Source organism: Scyliorhinus canicula, chromosome 17 (assembly GCF_902713615.1).
Source record: "Scyliorhinus canicula chromosome 17, sScyCan1.1, whole genome shotgun sequence".
In the NCBI taxonomy this organism is placed as follows: domain Eukaryota; kingdom Metazoa; phylum Chordata; class Chondrichthyes; order Carcharhiniformes; family Scyliorhinidae; genus Scyliorhinus; species Scyliorhinus canicula.
The window spans coordinates 80,283,304-80,300,223 of record NC_052162.1 but is presented as its reverse complement, the minus strand read 5'-3'; the positions used below and the strand labels follow the sequence as shown (position 1 = coordinate 80,300,223).

Here is a 16,920-nt window from a genome sequence, read left to right as displayed (position 1 = left end):
AAGATGTGCTGTTAGGTAATTTGGCCATTCTGAATTCTCCCTCAGTGTACCCGAACAGGCGCCGGAATGTGGCGACTAGGGGCTTTTCACAGTAATTTTATTGCCATGTTAATGTAATCCTACTTGTGACAATAAAGATTATTATTATTATTTGGTTGTCCAACAAGCAAACTGACAACATATCAGACTGCATCCTTGCTTGCCCTATTTATTTCCCACTTGAGCATCTGGCCACATATGCTTTCCCTCGCAGAGATCACCTCCTTCCATCTCTGTAATATAGCCTTTCTCCACCTGATGTCAGCATATCTGCTGCTGAAACCTCATCTATGATTTTATTATCTCTGGAGTCAATTGTTTCAATGCCGTGTGGCTTGCATCTCACCTTTCATAAACCGAAGATCATCCAAAATCTTGCTGCCACTATCTCAACCTGCACCAAACTCCATTCAACTCTCATCCATATTTGCTGACCTACACTGGTTCCCAGTCCATCAATGCACTGAATTTCAGCCCCCCTTCCAAACCTCATGACTTTGACCCACCCTTTCCCCATATTTCCCCCCCCCCCCACCCTACACATGCACAAGCCCAAACATCACCACCACTTCTTTGCCTTGTTTTCCCTTTCCTTAAACTTCTATTTAAGCTTTTAGTCATTCTTGCTAATATTTCCCTCTTTGTTATGACATCAATTTCTCTCAAATTAAACTCCTGGTACATTTTGCTTTTAATGGTGCTTCTAAATATAAATTACTGTTGAGTGGAGGGACAAGGAATGATAGAAGGTTGGTGCTAGAGCAGCAGAATGTGCATTCAGGAATAAAATGCTGGAAGAAATCAAGAGCGTAGAATGGATCAAGAACAGGAATATGTGATTGCACATCTCCCTCCCTCGCTTAGCATCCCGTTGAACTAAATTTCAAATTATAAAACTAACTAGGGAATTTTTTTTCATCTGGCTATATAAATATCAAGCTCAGCAATATGGAAATTCCATTATTAATTACTTTTCAAACAACAAGAAGGGGAACAAGCAACAGAACATTCAGATGAGTATCTTGGCATAAGCACAAGATCATTTCAAAATTCAAAATGTTAATTTAAAAATAACAGCTATCCAAAGATACATTTCAACATTTACAGGTCATTTTTATTTTCACTTTTTTTTTTCAAATTTTAGAGTACCCAATTCATTTTTCCAATCAAGGGGCAATTTAGTGTGGCCAATCCACTCTTGGGATGTGGGGGCGAAACCCATGCAAACACGGGGAGAATGTGCAAACTCTACAGGGACAGTGACCCAGAGCCGGGATCGAACTTGGGACCTTGGCGCCGAGAGGCAGCAATGCTAATCACTGCGCCACCTTGCTACCCACTTTATTTTCACTCATAAACACGATCTTTTTTTAGTGTTTATTAATTTTTTTGCCAAGCTCATATCCTCTAAAGCAGTTTATTTAGTCCATTAATAAAGATGCTTCATTAGGAACTAATTACTTGAGTTATTTGCACGGTGTTTCTCACCGTACATCGGTGGCATTAAAAAATACTTAATGTGTACTACAGTATACCACTGAATTATATTTATTGTTTGCCATATATTTCCAATTGTTCAGCTGCCCAAATGTTTGATAAAACCTTTGTTTGACACCTTTTTCCACTCCTCGAATAATACCTTGCTCAAATTATCCTGGTTTCTTGCTTTAATTTGCATCATCGGCAAGTTTAGATGTTATATTTGTCTTGCTGCCCACCAGGACATGAAATGTTCTGAACATCAGGCAGGACTCCAGTAGCTCAATCTGTCCATTTCGAATTTGATTGGCGTATACTTTTAATTCGATTTATTTTTGTCATTATTTATTTCAGATAACTAAACACTTAGAGTTATAATTAAACAAGGCAAATAATACCGAGATCCTTTCAAAAGAAAGACTTTAAAATTATCAGAATCAAATGTTTTTGATTGTCCATTATTTCACAACAGTCTGTTATATTCCATCTGAGTGAGGTGTCTTTAACAAATTTGTTTTTACCTTTGTAAGTTCAGTTGTCACCTCGCCGAGCAGATCTTAATTTATAAATGAGGTGTGATTGGTGTAACATTGATGATATGAGGCCAGTCCAGAAATATACAATGCAAAAATCATGTTTGGTGATTATATAATTTGTATCAATCTGAAATAAGTAAACTAAACTAAAATAATTGAATCTGTTATTGAAGCTCCATTTTTTTACAACATTGTTAGCATATTAGTAAAATCTCATTTTCTCTCATCTAATTCATACCTGTTGAAGCAGCAGGATTTTCTGCACCACCACCCCCCTCCGGGGTGACATTTTTCACAGCAACAGATGTGCCTGCCATTGGCCAGCAGTGGGATCTTTTGGTCCCGCTGCTGTCGAGGGGGTTCCCACTGTATGCACCTCCTCTTCTCCCCCCCCCTCCCCCACCAGCAAGAAACCCTCTGTGGGAGTTTGCTGGAAACCTACATTACGTGGCCTTGTCGCCACAAATTTCTACCCTAAGTAACTGTACTCGGACTTCTGTGTCACCAGGAGAGCTGAAACATTTTGCATGGATAAAACAGCAGGAAAATGAAATCCATTTGCATTACCATTTGAAATATAAACAAAAGGAGAACAGCATGCTGTTTATATTTTAATTATTCAAATGTTATTTGGATTGTTGAACAACAATTAAATATACTGTATATTAATATCACTTGACAGGTATATAGGACAATAAAAGAAGACAAAGAAAGGTACACAGAAAGAGTAGCGCAATTACTTTCAAGATCAAACACAGAAAGGAAACCTGAAGAATTATCAACAAAGAGTATGTATGCTTTTCCTCCCACTCCCATTCCCATAAAGGTATAGACATGCAGCGGTATCATTTCATGGTTGGCAGCAGCCCTTTGGCACTGTTACGATGAAAGTTTAAAGACATGAATCGAGAAAGTATGAACCAGCAGGTGTTTGGGCTGTGGGGCGATTAGAATTTGAAAACCAGCCTGATTTTTTCTTCTCATCTCCCTGGCTTGGCTGAGGCCAAATCTGATGTCCCTGGTATAACTCAGAAATTATTAGCTTGACGCAACTGAAATAGGCCATGGCATCTTCGTGATCAGTATTGCTCTGCACAACATTCGCCAGTTAATTTATTTACTGAACCATCAGAACCATTACAAAGCTATCAATAGTTTTCTTGCTTCCATAACTTTGTTTAATTGTGAGCTTAAAAATAACTATTTCATGTAATTTGTTATGTTTCTAACATGTTTCTCTTAATTTTTTTCTTTAAAAAAATAAAATAAATTTAGAGTACCCAATTCATTTTTTCCAATTAAGGGGCAATTTAGTGTGGCCAATCCACCTACTCTGCACATCTTTGGTTTGTGGGGGCGAAACCCACGCAAACACAGGGAGAATGTGCAAACTCCACACGGACAGTGACCCAGAGCTGCAATCGAACCTGGGACCTTGACGCCGTGAGGCAGCAATGCTAACCACTGCGCCACCATGCTGCCCCTTTTCACTTCATGATTAATGCATGACTAATTCACATGTGCAAAGTAAAATTGTGTTATTCCAAAATTTAGGTACAGGAAGATACTTATATTTTGGCGCTTGCTTAATTCATTGTCACAGCAAGTTGGAGTGAAGATGAACTACTTGGACAATTAACTAATGAACAGAATATATCTTTGTGAAAAAGTGATTTGTGTTCTAATTTTCCTTTCCCTCCTTTATGAAAGTCCATTCCCAGCATTTTATGCAGCTTACTTTGTTCAAACCATATGCGAATCGGAACTGTTGGTTCTTGACCATTCTATTAGTTAACTAAATATTGAAATATAAATATATTGTAACCAATCCAAATGAGTCTTTAAAACTCACATACTCATGAATAACAGTGTCTAATTATGTGTTATGATGCTACAATATTATAAATGGTAATTGTGCTTTCTTTTAAATTTATAGGTGAAAAGGAAGAGCCACCAGCAGAGGAAGGTGAATCTTGAATTGCATTGTTGCTGTATTCTCCCAGTCCGTGGCATCATTCACAGTTACATAAGCAGTAATGGTCAGAAATAATTCCAGGGGGTTTCTTATTTTTCTTTGTTTCATAATCCAGAACAATTCATGGTTATGTACAGGTGGATCAAGACCACTAGCTTTGCTTTTATCTTGAGCATGCCACATTTCACCACATTTGCAGGAACTTATGTTGGACTGTTCACTTGGTATTTGAGAAGTGGTGTGTCAAATGGCCTGACAGCTTTAAAACACATCCAGCAAAACTCTTGAGATTTGCATGCCATCAGTATTCCAGTATTCTTTAGTAGAAGTTGGCACGAAGGGAAAGAACATTTTTTGGAAATTAATCACCTTTGTTTGTGGAAAGTAGCTGCCACATATAACAAGATTTCAATGGTATCTTCCATACAGTTTGGGAAGGCGGCATCAGTGGAGACATTGGTCTCTTTCACATAAATGAGATGCAGTCTTGATATCAGTCTGATACAGAATTTAGTGGGAGAAAGGCAATTTGATTATGGCGTACTATAATTTCTGCTAACCATTCTGGAAGGTCGGTCTATAGGTTTTGAGTGCAAATAAGCAATTTGGAGGTCACGAAAGAAGCAAGAATGCCAAGTTAATTTAGAGGTGTGTGACACAGAAACATTAACCAAAGATACGTAAAATAGTCTGAAATTTTCAATTAATATACAGGGATGAATAGGTAAGTACATGGGCCGAGTAATATTGAGGAAATGTGGATAAAGGTTTCCTCAGTCTGATCGTGGTTTCTGAGGAAAATTAAGTACCCGCTATAAAGCTACAAAAATAACTCGAGGAAGAGTTTTAACTCTTGAAAAACTGGCAGGTTTGAATCAGGTGGGAGGTTGAAGTGTTAAAAGTCTGAATCCAAGCTCCAGTCTGTCTACTTCTGGTTTTAATGGTGACGTGATGGTTGGCAGGTGAGCAATCTGCTCCCAGGAGGTGGGTTGGCAAATTAAAGATCGTGATTTCAGCTTTTTGGTTTCTGATTAATGAACAAATCAGACTAATTTCTGGGAGTTGCTTTTGGATGGCATTAAAGCATTGTGCATATTGAAATACACCTAAATTGTTTTATGCCTTGATCGTTTTGGGTCTTTGTGTTTGACGGCTTCGATTCAGACCGTGAAAAGTGATGATTATGTGGAGGTATTTTTGGATCTAGATATGACCTCTGCTTATTATATTTTATTTACAATTAAAAGATGAAAGGCGTCTGCTGTATGATAATTTTGTTATCCAAATGAAGTTGATTAATTGCTGCTATTGTCTTTTCTTTCTTTGTTTTGCATTGTTAGATGATAATACAAATTGCAGGCTAGCTCTGAATTGCCCTAAATCTTGCATGTTAGGCAAATTTTGTCCAACGGTTTGTGTTTGCAGAATCTGTCTCTTCAGCGGAAGCCCCAAAAAAGGTTACCACTGAAGTGTCTGAACAGGCCTCAGTGGAAGTAACAGTAGAGAATTCTGAAACTGAGCAACTCTCAGAGGCAGATGGAAGTGGTAAGGATAAGATCGAAGGTGGGTCCTGATTTGTGGAGTTTTGCCGTCAAGCAGTGCAGTATTTTAGATGTTGTTTGGTCCTCTTGTGAACCATTGAATCAAATTGATTCAAACAGATTGATATCAATTATCTATCTACAAAGAGCAGGTGGATTAATGTAAACAGCCACTTACTACCCGTCCGTCATTTTTGATTTTCTCTTTTAAGTGATGGTGTAATTTCCCCAACCCTTCAGCTTTGGAGTGATCCAATCCTCTATTAATAACCCTGTAGCAAACTCAAGATAAGTTAAAGTAAGAGTGTTGGTTTATTTTGTACACACGCAGTTTTGCAATGTGCGCCCTTTTTGCGTTCGCATAATGAGAAGGAATAAGGGAAAGAAAGGGGCTCAGGGCAAAGACCATGATAAAAATAAGAATTATAATTTCATGTGAGTGCAGAGTCTAGTAAGTCATTGTCCAATGAAGATTTTTATAGGTGGCTTTTTTGGCAAAATTTCTGGTCTTGGTCCTAGGAACTCATTTGCAGGTTGAGTCCATTAAAGATGCAGCAAAGTATTATTTTATCCTGGAAATTAGTTCACTGTAGGCAAAATATCAGTCCTTCCTGGAGGTCAGACTTTGGAGAAAGATGGAGGTCAAAGGCAGACTGCTAATCTGGAGTCTGGTCCTCTTCGGAGGTTAAACTGGAATGGTAGATAAAATTCAAAAGTTGTATAATTGAAGGACTTCAAGCAGCTCAAGTCTTGATCATGTAACGGGGTTGTTTTTGATCGAGCTATTCTATTAAGCAGGCCTCTTGTTGAAACCCATTATGTTTTGAACAGCAACTGTAGAACCGTTATCACAACGCTGGAGATGAGTCAAATGGCTCTGCCTATGTCTGTAGCTGGCTGGCACCAACTAACCCATTGTGTTGGCTTGGCTGGAATGTAATACAAGTCCAGGGGTTTGATGTGTTATCCTTTGTTCATGCTTAAACTGCTCAGAAACTCCCAAACCTATCATCAAGTAGTCAGCGATGGTCATTTTATCAATCCAGCCATTTGTCCATTTAAAAAATAATACTTATAAAGTAGCCATGCTGATGTAGATATATATATATTTCTTCCTGCCTCCTGGACAGGACACCGAGGATTATAAATTCCGTACCATTAGGATTGGGCAAATTATACCCAGGCATCTTCATTTGTTCATAGTTCACATTGCTCTTAACAGATAGGTGCTTTACACCGTGTAAGATAGCACGTTATGATGAATATAGTGTTGGATAGCGTACCAAAAACAAAGGAAACTAGTGCAGTTATTGCTGGCTTGTTCTCAGAGCAGGATGTTATGTTCGCTGGAGTTTAGAAGATATGGCGGGATCTCAGAGAAACCTAGAAAATTCTAACAGGACTAGACAGAGTAGATGCAGGAAGGATGTTCCTGGTGGCAGGGGAGTCCAGAACCAGGAGTCATTGCCTGAGGATATGGTGTAGACCGTTTAGGACTGAGATTAGCAGAAATTTCTCCACCCAGCGAGTGACGAGCCTGTGGAATTCTCTACCACAAAAAGCAGTTGAATCCAAAAATTGTACATTTTCAAGAAGACGTTAGATATAGCTCTTGTGGCTCAAGGAATTAAAGGGAATGGGGGTTGGGGGGGAGGGAAGAGAGTGGGAGCAGGCAACTGAGTTAGATGTTCAACCATGATCATAACGAATAGTGGAACAGGCTCAAAGGCTTGAATGGCTTATTCCTCCTCCTATTTTCTATCTATTAGGGGAATATATACGAGTTACCTATTCAGATGATTTTGCCATCTGGAAGACTAGGTATGTTGGATTCTAAGTAGTGGGCAATTTAAGTGTTAAAAGCTTGGAGTTAGCATCTTTGTCTGCAGTGGCCGTGCCTGTTTAAGAATAATCCTGTTTTGCAGGGCCTGGGTGCTTTTAGCAGCCAGAAGGTGAAATTGACAAAGGAATGTGGTTTTCAGTCTGGACTACTGGACTGTGGTTTGACTGGGAAAATCTTTGGAAAGTTAATGTGCTTTGCAGCCTGCAGAGTTAATTTGTTTTTCAACTTGGGGAGATGAGGTCATTGCTGGGTGGAGCCAAGGAATGTAGGGAGACATTTTGAAAAGTTTTAGAGAGGCAGTTTTGTTTGAAGAAAGCTTTGGAGAGAGGAGTTGAATTTTGATCTGTCTGACACTTGAGTCCACAATTCTCCCCACAGTAAGATAAATTGAGAGCTGTATGTTTCTTTTCTTGTTGTTTAATGGGAAATTGAGTAGTAGTGCTTAAGGGGTAATTGTAAGCTGTTTTCTTCGGGTACAAAGTTTAAAAAGTTAATATTGTATTCATAATAAAGTTTTGTTATAAAAATAGCAAAACCCTATTTTTTTGTTCAATCACTCCTGGAGCGAATCGTCCTTTCCACACAGTCTTAACAAATAAACGAAAATACTGGGGTTTCGGTCCAGTATTCTAGCCGCTGTTGGGGTCTGGTCTGGGATCGTAATAACTAAGCACAGCATGGAATCAATTAATTGTGCTTTGTAGTTCTAAATCTGTGAACTTCATTCTTTACACATTTTTTCATTGTACAAATTTGTCACATTGCACAGTTCAATTTTCTTCTTGTTATTTCATGTTGTTTATGCATTCATTAAAAGTAATCTATTGGCTGTTGTAAAGGATTTGTAAAAATTGTAAAAGAACAATTCCATTAGTAAAAAGGCAGTTGAATGGGCACTAATGTTTGATTGTTGCAGTAAAAGAACCCAGGTCAAAGATACCGGGGAGGATGTTTCCATTTGTGGGGATAACCTGAATTGGGGATTACAGTTTAAAAATAAGAGGTTTCCCTTTTAAGATGGCAATGATAATTTATTTTCTTTCAAGCGGGTCGTTAGTCTGGAGTTCTCTTCCCCAGAATGCAGTGGAGGCTGGCTCATTGAATTCATTAATGCAAAGTTAGACAGATTGTTGATAGACAAGAGAGTCAAGGTTATGGTGGGGGCAAACAGGAAAGTGGAGTTGAGACCACAATCCCACATCCAGATCAGCCACAATCTTATTGAATGGTAGAGCAGACTTGAAGGGCTGACTGACCTGCTCCTGCTCCTAAGTACTGTGATCCTATAAATGCAAAGTAGCCAACACAGTAAGTAATTAACTTTCTGTATTAAAGACATCACCTTTTTAATTTGTTAGGCTTGTAAACATGGAGATCATGTTTCCAAGAGGCAATTTTAAGATAGTAATTATTAACAGTTGATGAAATATGTGCTTTTGTGAGCACCTTGAGGTGTAAAGTGTCAGCAGTCTTTTATGATTGCAGCCTCTTTTCCCTTTCCTACTAATTGTCAGCTAATGTAACATTATAAATTTAACACTGTTTCTGTTATCATGTCCATTACAAACTGAACGTGTAGTAATGAGTGGATTTGTGTTGTCACCTGAAAATCATTCTTGGAGATGGAATTTTTTTTTTGCTCCTAATTATTATCTTTATTGATGGTTTGTTTGCTAACTTCCTTGAGGGTTTTCTGTTCTGTTAAACTCACTGCTCATCTGGATACTGTACAGAATTTGGTAAAAGCTATTCCTTTCCTCTTCTAGCAGCATCAGCAGTTATGCCAGTCAGTGCTAGGCCTGACATCCCATCACATGCTCCTTATCTTCTGATTGGTGGAGGAACTGCATCATTTGCAGCAGCTAGATCTATCCGTGCACGAGATCCTGGAGCAAGGGTGGGTAGCAACTTGACTTCTTCATTAGATGACATTCTAATTAAGTGTTTATTTGGGCTGTTCCTTCCCTTATGGTGTTTAGCTGATATTGGCAGGCTTCAGAAAAGCTCTGCGTTGAACCTGTGCCAAGACAGATCTCTGGCAGGGCAGAAATGAAAGAGCTACAATGAATCTCAGAACCCTGGCTGAATGGAAGGAAAATCAGCCAGCCTGCCTATTCCAGATTGGTATTCAGTGACCTCTTCTAGTGAAAATCGCTTATTGTCACGAGTAGGCTTCAATGAAGTTACTGTGAAAAGCCCCTAGTCGCCACATTCCGGCGCCTGTTCGGGGAGGCTGTTACGGGAATCGAACCGTGCTGCTGGCCTGCTTGGTCTGCTTTTAAAGCCAGCGATTTAGCCCTGTGCTAAACAGCCCCTCCCTTCTATAAGTGAATGCAGACAAAAGTCAGGTGAAAACTGGATCATGGCTTGTACAGTTGAGTACCAGGCTAATATTGTCTACTTTTCAGGTTCACACACACAGAATGGACACTTGAACTAAGTATTGAAGCTTGTCTGGTAATAATGGAATTTTTACCTATAAGGACTCGATGCCTTGAGAAGTAGAAGGGGAAAACTACATTTGTATAGAGTAGTCTCAGAAAGAGACATTGGGTGGGATTCTCCGCTCCCCCAGCCACGTCTTTCTCAGTGGCATGCCTTTTGCTAGCAGCGGGAAGCCGCTTGTCAGTGGGATTTCCCAATTAATCCACCCCATGCTGTCAGGAAATCTACGGGCAGTGGGTGTGGTACCAGCGGGAAAAGAGAATCCCAACGGCAGGAAAATTCCAGCCATTGTGTTAATTTAATAACAGCTAATTTAATTCAATTTATCATTGTATATGTATTATCACAAAATATGAACAAAATTGTTTGAAGCATACTTATTTCAAATATAATACTGAAATGGTTAAAGATTTTTGATTTGTATATTATATATGCACATTACAGAAGATGAATTACCGGCTACTAGTTAAAGAAAATGAGTTGTATATGACACAGTTTTGACTTTTAGATTCCAAGATGTTTGGTTATCGGAGTTTTGTTTGTTCGCAACAAATGTAAATATGTAAATCCAATTTTAAAGTTGAAGGAATATTGTGTATTCATTAATTATTTTTCAGTGACATTTTGTCATTGGCCGAGGAGAACTCTTAATGCAGTAAAATTGAGTGTTCTTCCACTTTTGACACCAAAGAGCACTCATTTGTGAGTTTGTTGTATCTTTGTGATCCTCCAAATTAATGGACAGTCCATTTGGGACGTCTCATTATGGGTAACAGGTAGATAATACTCCCTGGTGCTACTCTCCTGCTGAATCGGAAGATCAATCCTGAACTGCCAGCTTTGGGGGCTCCAATTAAGGAATAGCACAGCAGTGGCAAATTATAGTTTTCTTTATTCTGCTTTTATCCAATCTAAATTGAGTGCACAACTTCATCAGTGTGATTTTCCTTCTTGCATCTGTAGTCCCTGTAACCTTGCTGGGCAGAAATCTTCAGAGTGATGTGCTGTTGGAACATGTCTTTTAGATAGAGTTGGAATTGTCTGCGTTCATTTTGCATGGATTCTTCCAGCCATCATCGACTGTTAGCTATGTCTAAGTTTGGGGCAAGGGAAATTCACTTCAATTGCTAAACAGTTTTGAAGATATCCTCTCTGTTTTCAATGGACATCTAAAAGTAAAAGCATGATTCTCAGACTACAGTATTGGATTTGATATTAAAATTCTGCTGATTTTCTTAATGTTTAAGACAAAAACGTATTTCTCATTCTTTGAATCCTAGTTTAAGCTAGAATGTCCTGTTGGAATGGAGTAAAAAATTCTTTAATGTGTATCTCATCATGGCAAAATCATTCACTAACATTTTTCATGTGAGAAATTTATGCACTACTAATGCTTACTAAAAATGAGTAACAGCTTGTTAACATAGTGGAACTTGATGGCCAGTATCTGATTTAGCACTTAAGTAATTAACTGATTAACTTCTATAAAATCTCTAACATTTACAGACTGTGTGTTCGTATCTTAATAAGTATATTTTGGCTCTGTGAAGTGTGCACATTCTTCCCGTGTCTGCATGGGTCTCACTCCCACAACCCAAAGACATGCAGTGTCGGTGGATTGGCCATGCTAAAATTGTCCCTTAATTGGAAAAAAATAATTGGGTTTTCTAAATTTATTTTAAGAAAGTATATTTTTGCTCTTGAGTTTGAAATGGGGCCTACAATGGTAAAATGTACCTAGATTAATAAGATTTTGCACAAGATATTTACTCATCAGTAAATTAAAATTGTCCTTTCATTTGTTTGGAGATTGTTTTGTTAATTCTCTCCACATGCTGTTACTATTATATTGCCGACAATATCTGTAGGCATTGCACTAATAGCATTTCCATTGAGAGTGCTGGGTATTTAGTTGGATTTTTTCCGTTGCTTAGCCTCATCAGAGAAGATGAAAGACGGAAAGTGTAGCTGAAGGCAAAAGTGAGGATGAAATGAGGGCATAAACATTGTATTAGGAAATAGCATGTCATCTGAATGACTTTTGAGAGTCAGTTACCTGAGAAAAGGGTAAAAGCTAGTAAAATCCAAAATTAACTTCAGTTGATGAAATAGAAGATTGAGTTTCTGCGACACAATGATTTACCCAAGAACTAAATAGCTTCTTCGTGTTATGATGTGCGCATTTGTGTTATGGCTGCCCTGGTACTTGAGCCAGATGCAGGTGTAAAACAATATATAATAGGAATTGGATAATAGTTTAGATTTATAAGCACTTGATATGCTGTATATGTTTCAGGTCCTCATAGTTTCAGAGGAACCAAATTTGCCATATATGCGGCCGCCACTTTCGAAAGAGCTCTGGTTTTCTGATGACTCCAATGTGCCAGAAACGTTGAGATTTAAGCAATGGAATGGAAAAGAGAGGAGGTAAGCGTTTAACATTGTTGAAACTTAAATTTAACAATTGCTTAGCAGAAGCATCTTTTGTGTTCAAACTTTGCAATGCAAAATGAAAACACATAAATTGTAGGATTTTTGCTTCTTTCATTTTATTTTCTTCTTCCAATAAATTAATAGAGAACAGAGAGCAAATAGCCTACTATTCCTTTTTGTTTAGTTGATGGTATTGGGTGGAATAAAGTGAAGCAAACACAGCATGCTTTTCGCGAAATGTACCTTATTCTTCTTCTGAGGTACATGCTTCCACTTAATCAAAGGAGGTGAAACGATCAGCCAGAGTTCCCACTCCTGATCATCAATTGCCCCTTCAAAACCTGTTTCTGCAGCAAGGTCAATTAGGTTATGCAACAGCAGAGTGCAGATTGTGTTGAAAATTGATTTGCAACTTGGATATGTCTCTATCAATTAAAATACCTGTCAATATATAATCACTTTTAAAATGGTATGGACAGGGGCAGCATGTGGCGCAGTGGTTAGCACTGGGACTACGGCACTGATGACCAGGGTTTGAATCCCGGCCCTGGGTCATTGTCCGTATGGAGTTTGCACATTCTCCTCATGTCTGCGTGGGTTTCATAACCCAAAGATGTGCAGGTTAGGTGGATTGGCCATGCTAAATTGCCCCTTAATTGGGGAAAAAAATAAATCGGTATTCTGAATTGATTTTTTTTAAATGGCATATACGAAAGCAGAGATACAGTTTTGTTTTTAAAATGTTTGGCTTTTAAGTCTATTTAAAGATGGACTTCCGGTGATGTGCTGAGCGGACGCACATCAGGTGGGCCTCCTCCGAACCAAGGGGAAAAAAGCATTTTTAGTTGAATTTTGCCCAAATTTTAAACGAAAAAAATCCCTCAACAGCAAAAGGAGGGCACCCAAGAAAAGATGCCAGTGAACAGGAGTTCGAGGAGCCGAAGAGATGGCTGAAGCGGAGGAAAGAACCACCACCAGAAGGCGAGCGAGACGGCAATCACACGAGGCAAAGGGGCCCCAGCCACTCGGGAGAGAGGACAGTTAGCAACCCAAGCATTAGCAACCCCCCTCCCCAAAACCCGGAGACGGATGGAAGAGCTTCCTGATGAAGAGCTGACCACCATGAAAGAAGCGATCAGGATAGAGATCCCGGTAGCAGAGGCGATGGCCACCATGCAGAAGGCACTTGATGGACTGTGGGGGAAGAAAAAGTGGCAACTCGAAAGAGGATGATCCTCGACCTGGGGAAGGCCTCGACAGACCAGAGTAACAAATCGTCGCCCTGGAGGCAGAAGTAAATACGTTTGTGGCGGTCCAAGGGAATACAACAAGGGAAAGTCAAGGACCAGGTGACGGGTCCCGACGACAAAACATCAGGATCGTGGGCCTGCCAGAAGGTATCGAGGGCAAAGACTCGATGCACTGCATTTCCCAAATGCTGGGGAACTTCGTTGGGAGAGACAGCTTCCCCAAACCCCCAGATCACGACAGAGAGCACAGGTCACTCAGACCAAAACCTAAGGCAGGCGAGCAGCCGACGTCGATTATCGCAAAGCTCCACCTCAGGCGACATGGCAGCGCAATGGTTAGCACTGCTGCCTCTCAGCACTGAGGACCCAGGTTCGATCCCGATCCCAGATCACTGTCTGTGGAGTTTGCATATTCCCCCATGTTTGTGTGGGTCTCACCCCCACAAACCAAAGATGTGCAAGCCAGGTGGATTGGCCACGCTAAATTGCCCCTTAATTGGAAAAGAAGAACTGTGTATTCTAAAAATATTTTTTTTAAAAGCCAGGCTCCACCAATACCAGTACGTGATAGGATTCTGCAGTGGGTATGCCAGACAAAAGCAAGCACCTGGGAAGGACACAGAATCAGAATCGACCAGGACATAGGGGCAGATCCAGCAAAACCTAGGGCCCAGTTTAATTGGGTGATATCGGCCCTGTACAAGAACCGGGTATGATTCGCTATGCTGTTCCCGGCTAGGCTCTGGATCACGTACCAGCAAAAGGAACATTATTCCAACTCCCTGGAGGAAGCAAATGAGTTCTTCAGAACCAACGGTCTAGACAAGGGACAGGCACGACAATGATGAGACTTGTGCAGGAAAAGATGCTGAAAGAGCAAAATACTCATTGGACAGTGAGCATGTTTGCGCAGGACTGTGCTGTCTCGTTCCGATCATAAAGGGAAGACCACGTCTTAGAAAGAAGGGAGGATAGGGGAAGGCAGGTGAGGGTTTAAACAGAGACAATGGGGAGTCAGCGGGCATAAGGAAGGGGCTAGATCAGCCCAGGAGGAGGGCCACCACACTAGCAGAAATAGCTAGCACGGGAAGACAGAAAGCAAGGGGGACCACGGCGCACCTCCTGGCAGGAAGGGAGTGCCTGGTGTTTGGGGGGAGGGTGCACAAAAGGAACCGAGTAGGAAAAATGAGTTGGGTGTCGGATGGGCTTCGGCAAGGGAGGAACATGCTGAGGAAACAAGATGGCTCTGCAAGAAGACCCTGGAGTGCAGGGGCGCACCCATGTGGCGTATTTACACAGTTGGCAGCCACATTGAGTGTTCCCTGGACAAAGGGAAACTCCGGAGCGCAGGGGCCCGACCTCATGATGAGAACGGTGACCGTGGCCATTTTGGACGGCCCCCTAACAAAGGGAAAGCCTCGAGTGCAGGGGTGCATCCATCAGGTAAGTATGTTTGATCCCGCAGAAGCAGGGGGACAAAAAAAAATCAGGATTATCACCTGGAATATCAGGGGACTTAACGGCCCAGTGAAAAGATCGAGTCTTTGCCCATCTGAGAAGCCTAAACGCCAACATAATCTTCCTGCAGGAGATACACTGAGGGAGAAGGACCGACTGCGGGTAGGGAAGGGCTGGGTGGGACAGACGTACCATTCGTGCTACAGGATGAGGGCTAGGGGAGTAGCCATATTGATTAGTAAGAGGACAAGGTTCACTGGGATAAGGATGGTCGTGGACTAAGGGGAATGGTAGCTCATGGTCAGCTGTGTCCTAGACGGGGCACCGGTAGTCTTGGTTAATGTGTACATGCACAACTGGGACGACAGGCTTCATCAAAAAACCACGGCAGAAATCCCCGACATGGATACACACTGACTGATCGTGGGGGACAACTTCAACTGTGTACAGGACCCACCGACAGACCGATCGAACCCCAGAATTGGGAAAAAGACAGGCATGGCTAGGCAGCTGGGAACATTCATGGAGTAGATGGGTGCGGTGGACCCATGGCGGTTCCTACACCCCAGTGAGAAGGAATTCTTGTTCTTTTCACTGGTCCATAAAGCATACTCGAGGACAGATTTCTTTGCAGTGGGGAAAGCGGTGTTTTCAGGAATAGTAGGAGCGGAATTTACCTCCGACCACACTCCACATTGCATGGATGTGAGGTTGGAGACGGGTTGAACATGGACCTGCTGGCCGAAAAGGTCTTCTGCCAAATAATATCACAAGTCATAGGCGAGTACGTTACAAATAACCGGAATGGTGAAGTCTCACCTTCCATGTTCTGGGAGGCACTGAAGGCGGTGAATTGAGGAGAGATTATAGTCTACAAGGCACAAAGAGATTGGGAAGAGAGGGTGGCCAGGCAACAACTGATTGACTCCATTCTGGAGGTTGACAGTGCTATATTACTTGGATAATATATGTTACTCATTTGTTTATGCCGAGTTGAACTTAACTTTGATGATGAATACTCAATGTTATCCAGTGATAACAAATAATTTATTGAGTGACTAATCAGTTTACTTGTGAGTTTGATTCTTCAATACTTTTACTGGTAGTCAAATTAACAAGATAGAATTAGATTAACTATGAATATTATACTTTACACTGAGCTTACTATACTTCTGTTCTCTAGCTACTACACACCCAAAGAGAGCAGGAAACAGATTGAGCTTGTTTGTATACTCCCTGTTAGTGTCGCCCTCTGGTGATCATCTGACTGTACTGACTACACAATAACCCTTCATGTATTTACTTTTAAAAAAAAATTATTTTAATTCAAATTTTCAACAAGTTTTAACCAACAAAAACAGAATAAAAATAATAACAGTAGCTCCCCCCCCCCCCCTGCCCAATACAGAAACAATAAATTAACAAAACTAATTAACATGAGAACAAATACACACGTCCAATAAAGGAAAAAACAAACCCGCCCATTCCCCTCCCCCGGGGTTGCTGCTGTAACTGACCATCCTCTAACGCTCCGCCAGGAAGTCTAGAAACAGTTGCCACTGGCGGAAGAACCCTTGCACAGTCCCCCTCAGGGCAAACTTGACCCTCTCCAGTTTGATAAACCCAGCCATATCGTTGACCCAGGATTCCACGCCCGGGGGCCTCGCTTCCTTCCACTGTAGAAGAATCCTGCGCCGGGCTACCAGGGACGCAAAGGCCAGAATACCGGCCTCTTTCGCCTCCTGCACTCCCGGCTCCACTGCTACCCCAAATATTGCGAGCCCCCCAACCCGGCTCAACCCTGGAACCAACCACCCTTGACAGCGTCTCCGCGGCGCCCCTTCAAAAGCCCTCCAGCGCAGGGCACGCCCAGAACATGTGAGTGTGGTTTGCTGGGCTCCCTGAACACCTGACACACATG

General features: G+C 41.1%; 1 protein-coding gene across 10 annotated transcripts in view; it reads left to right on the top strand.

The window, feature by feature from the left end:
* aifm1 (apoptosis inducing factor mitochondrion associated 1) overlaps positions 1-16,920 on the top strand; it is a 73,450-nt gene that overhangs the window by 26,745 nt on the left and 29,785 nt on the right. For 3 of the 10 annotated variants that reach the window (XM_038774880.1, XM_038774879.1, XM_038774884.1), the window contains exons 3-7: positions 2,737-2,842; positions 3,991-4,020; positions 5,455-5,592; positions 9,180-9,310; positions 12,155-12,285. In XM_038774880.1, coding sequence (XP_038630808.1) covers positions 2,737-2,842; positions 3,991-4,020; positions 5,455-5,592; positions 9,180-9,310; positions 12,155-12,285 — 536 coding nt within the window. The remainder of the gene's footprint in view (positions 1-2,736; positions 2,843-3,990; positions 4,021-5,454; positions 5,593-9,179; positions 9,311-12,154; positions 12,286-16,920) is intronic. The other 7 variants (XM_038774889.1, XM_038774888.1, XM_038774887.1 and 4 more) reach the window with 5 other exon arrangements.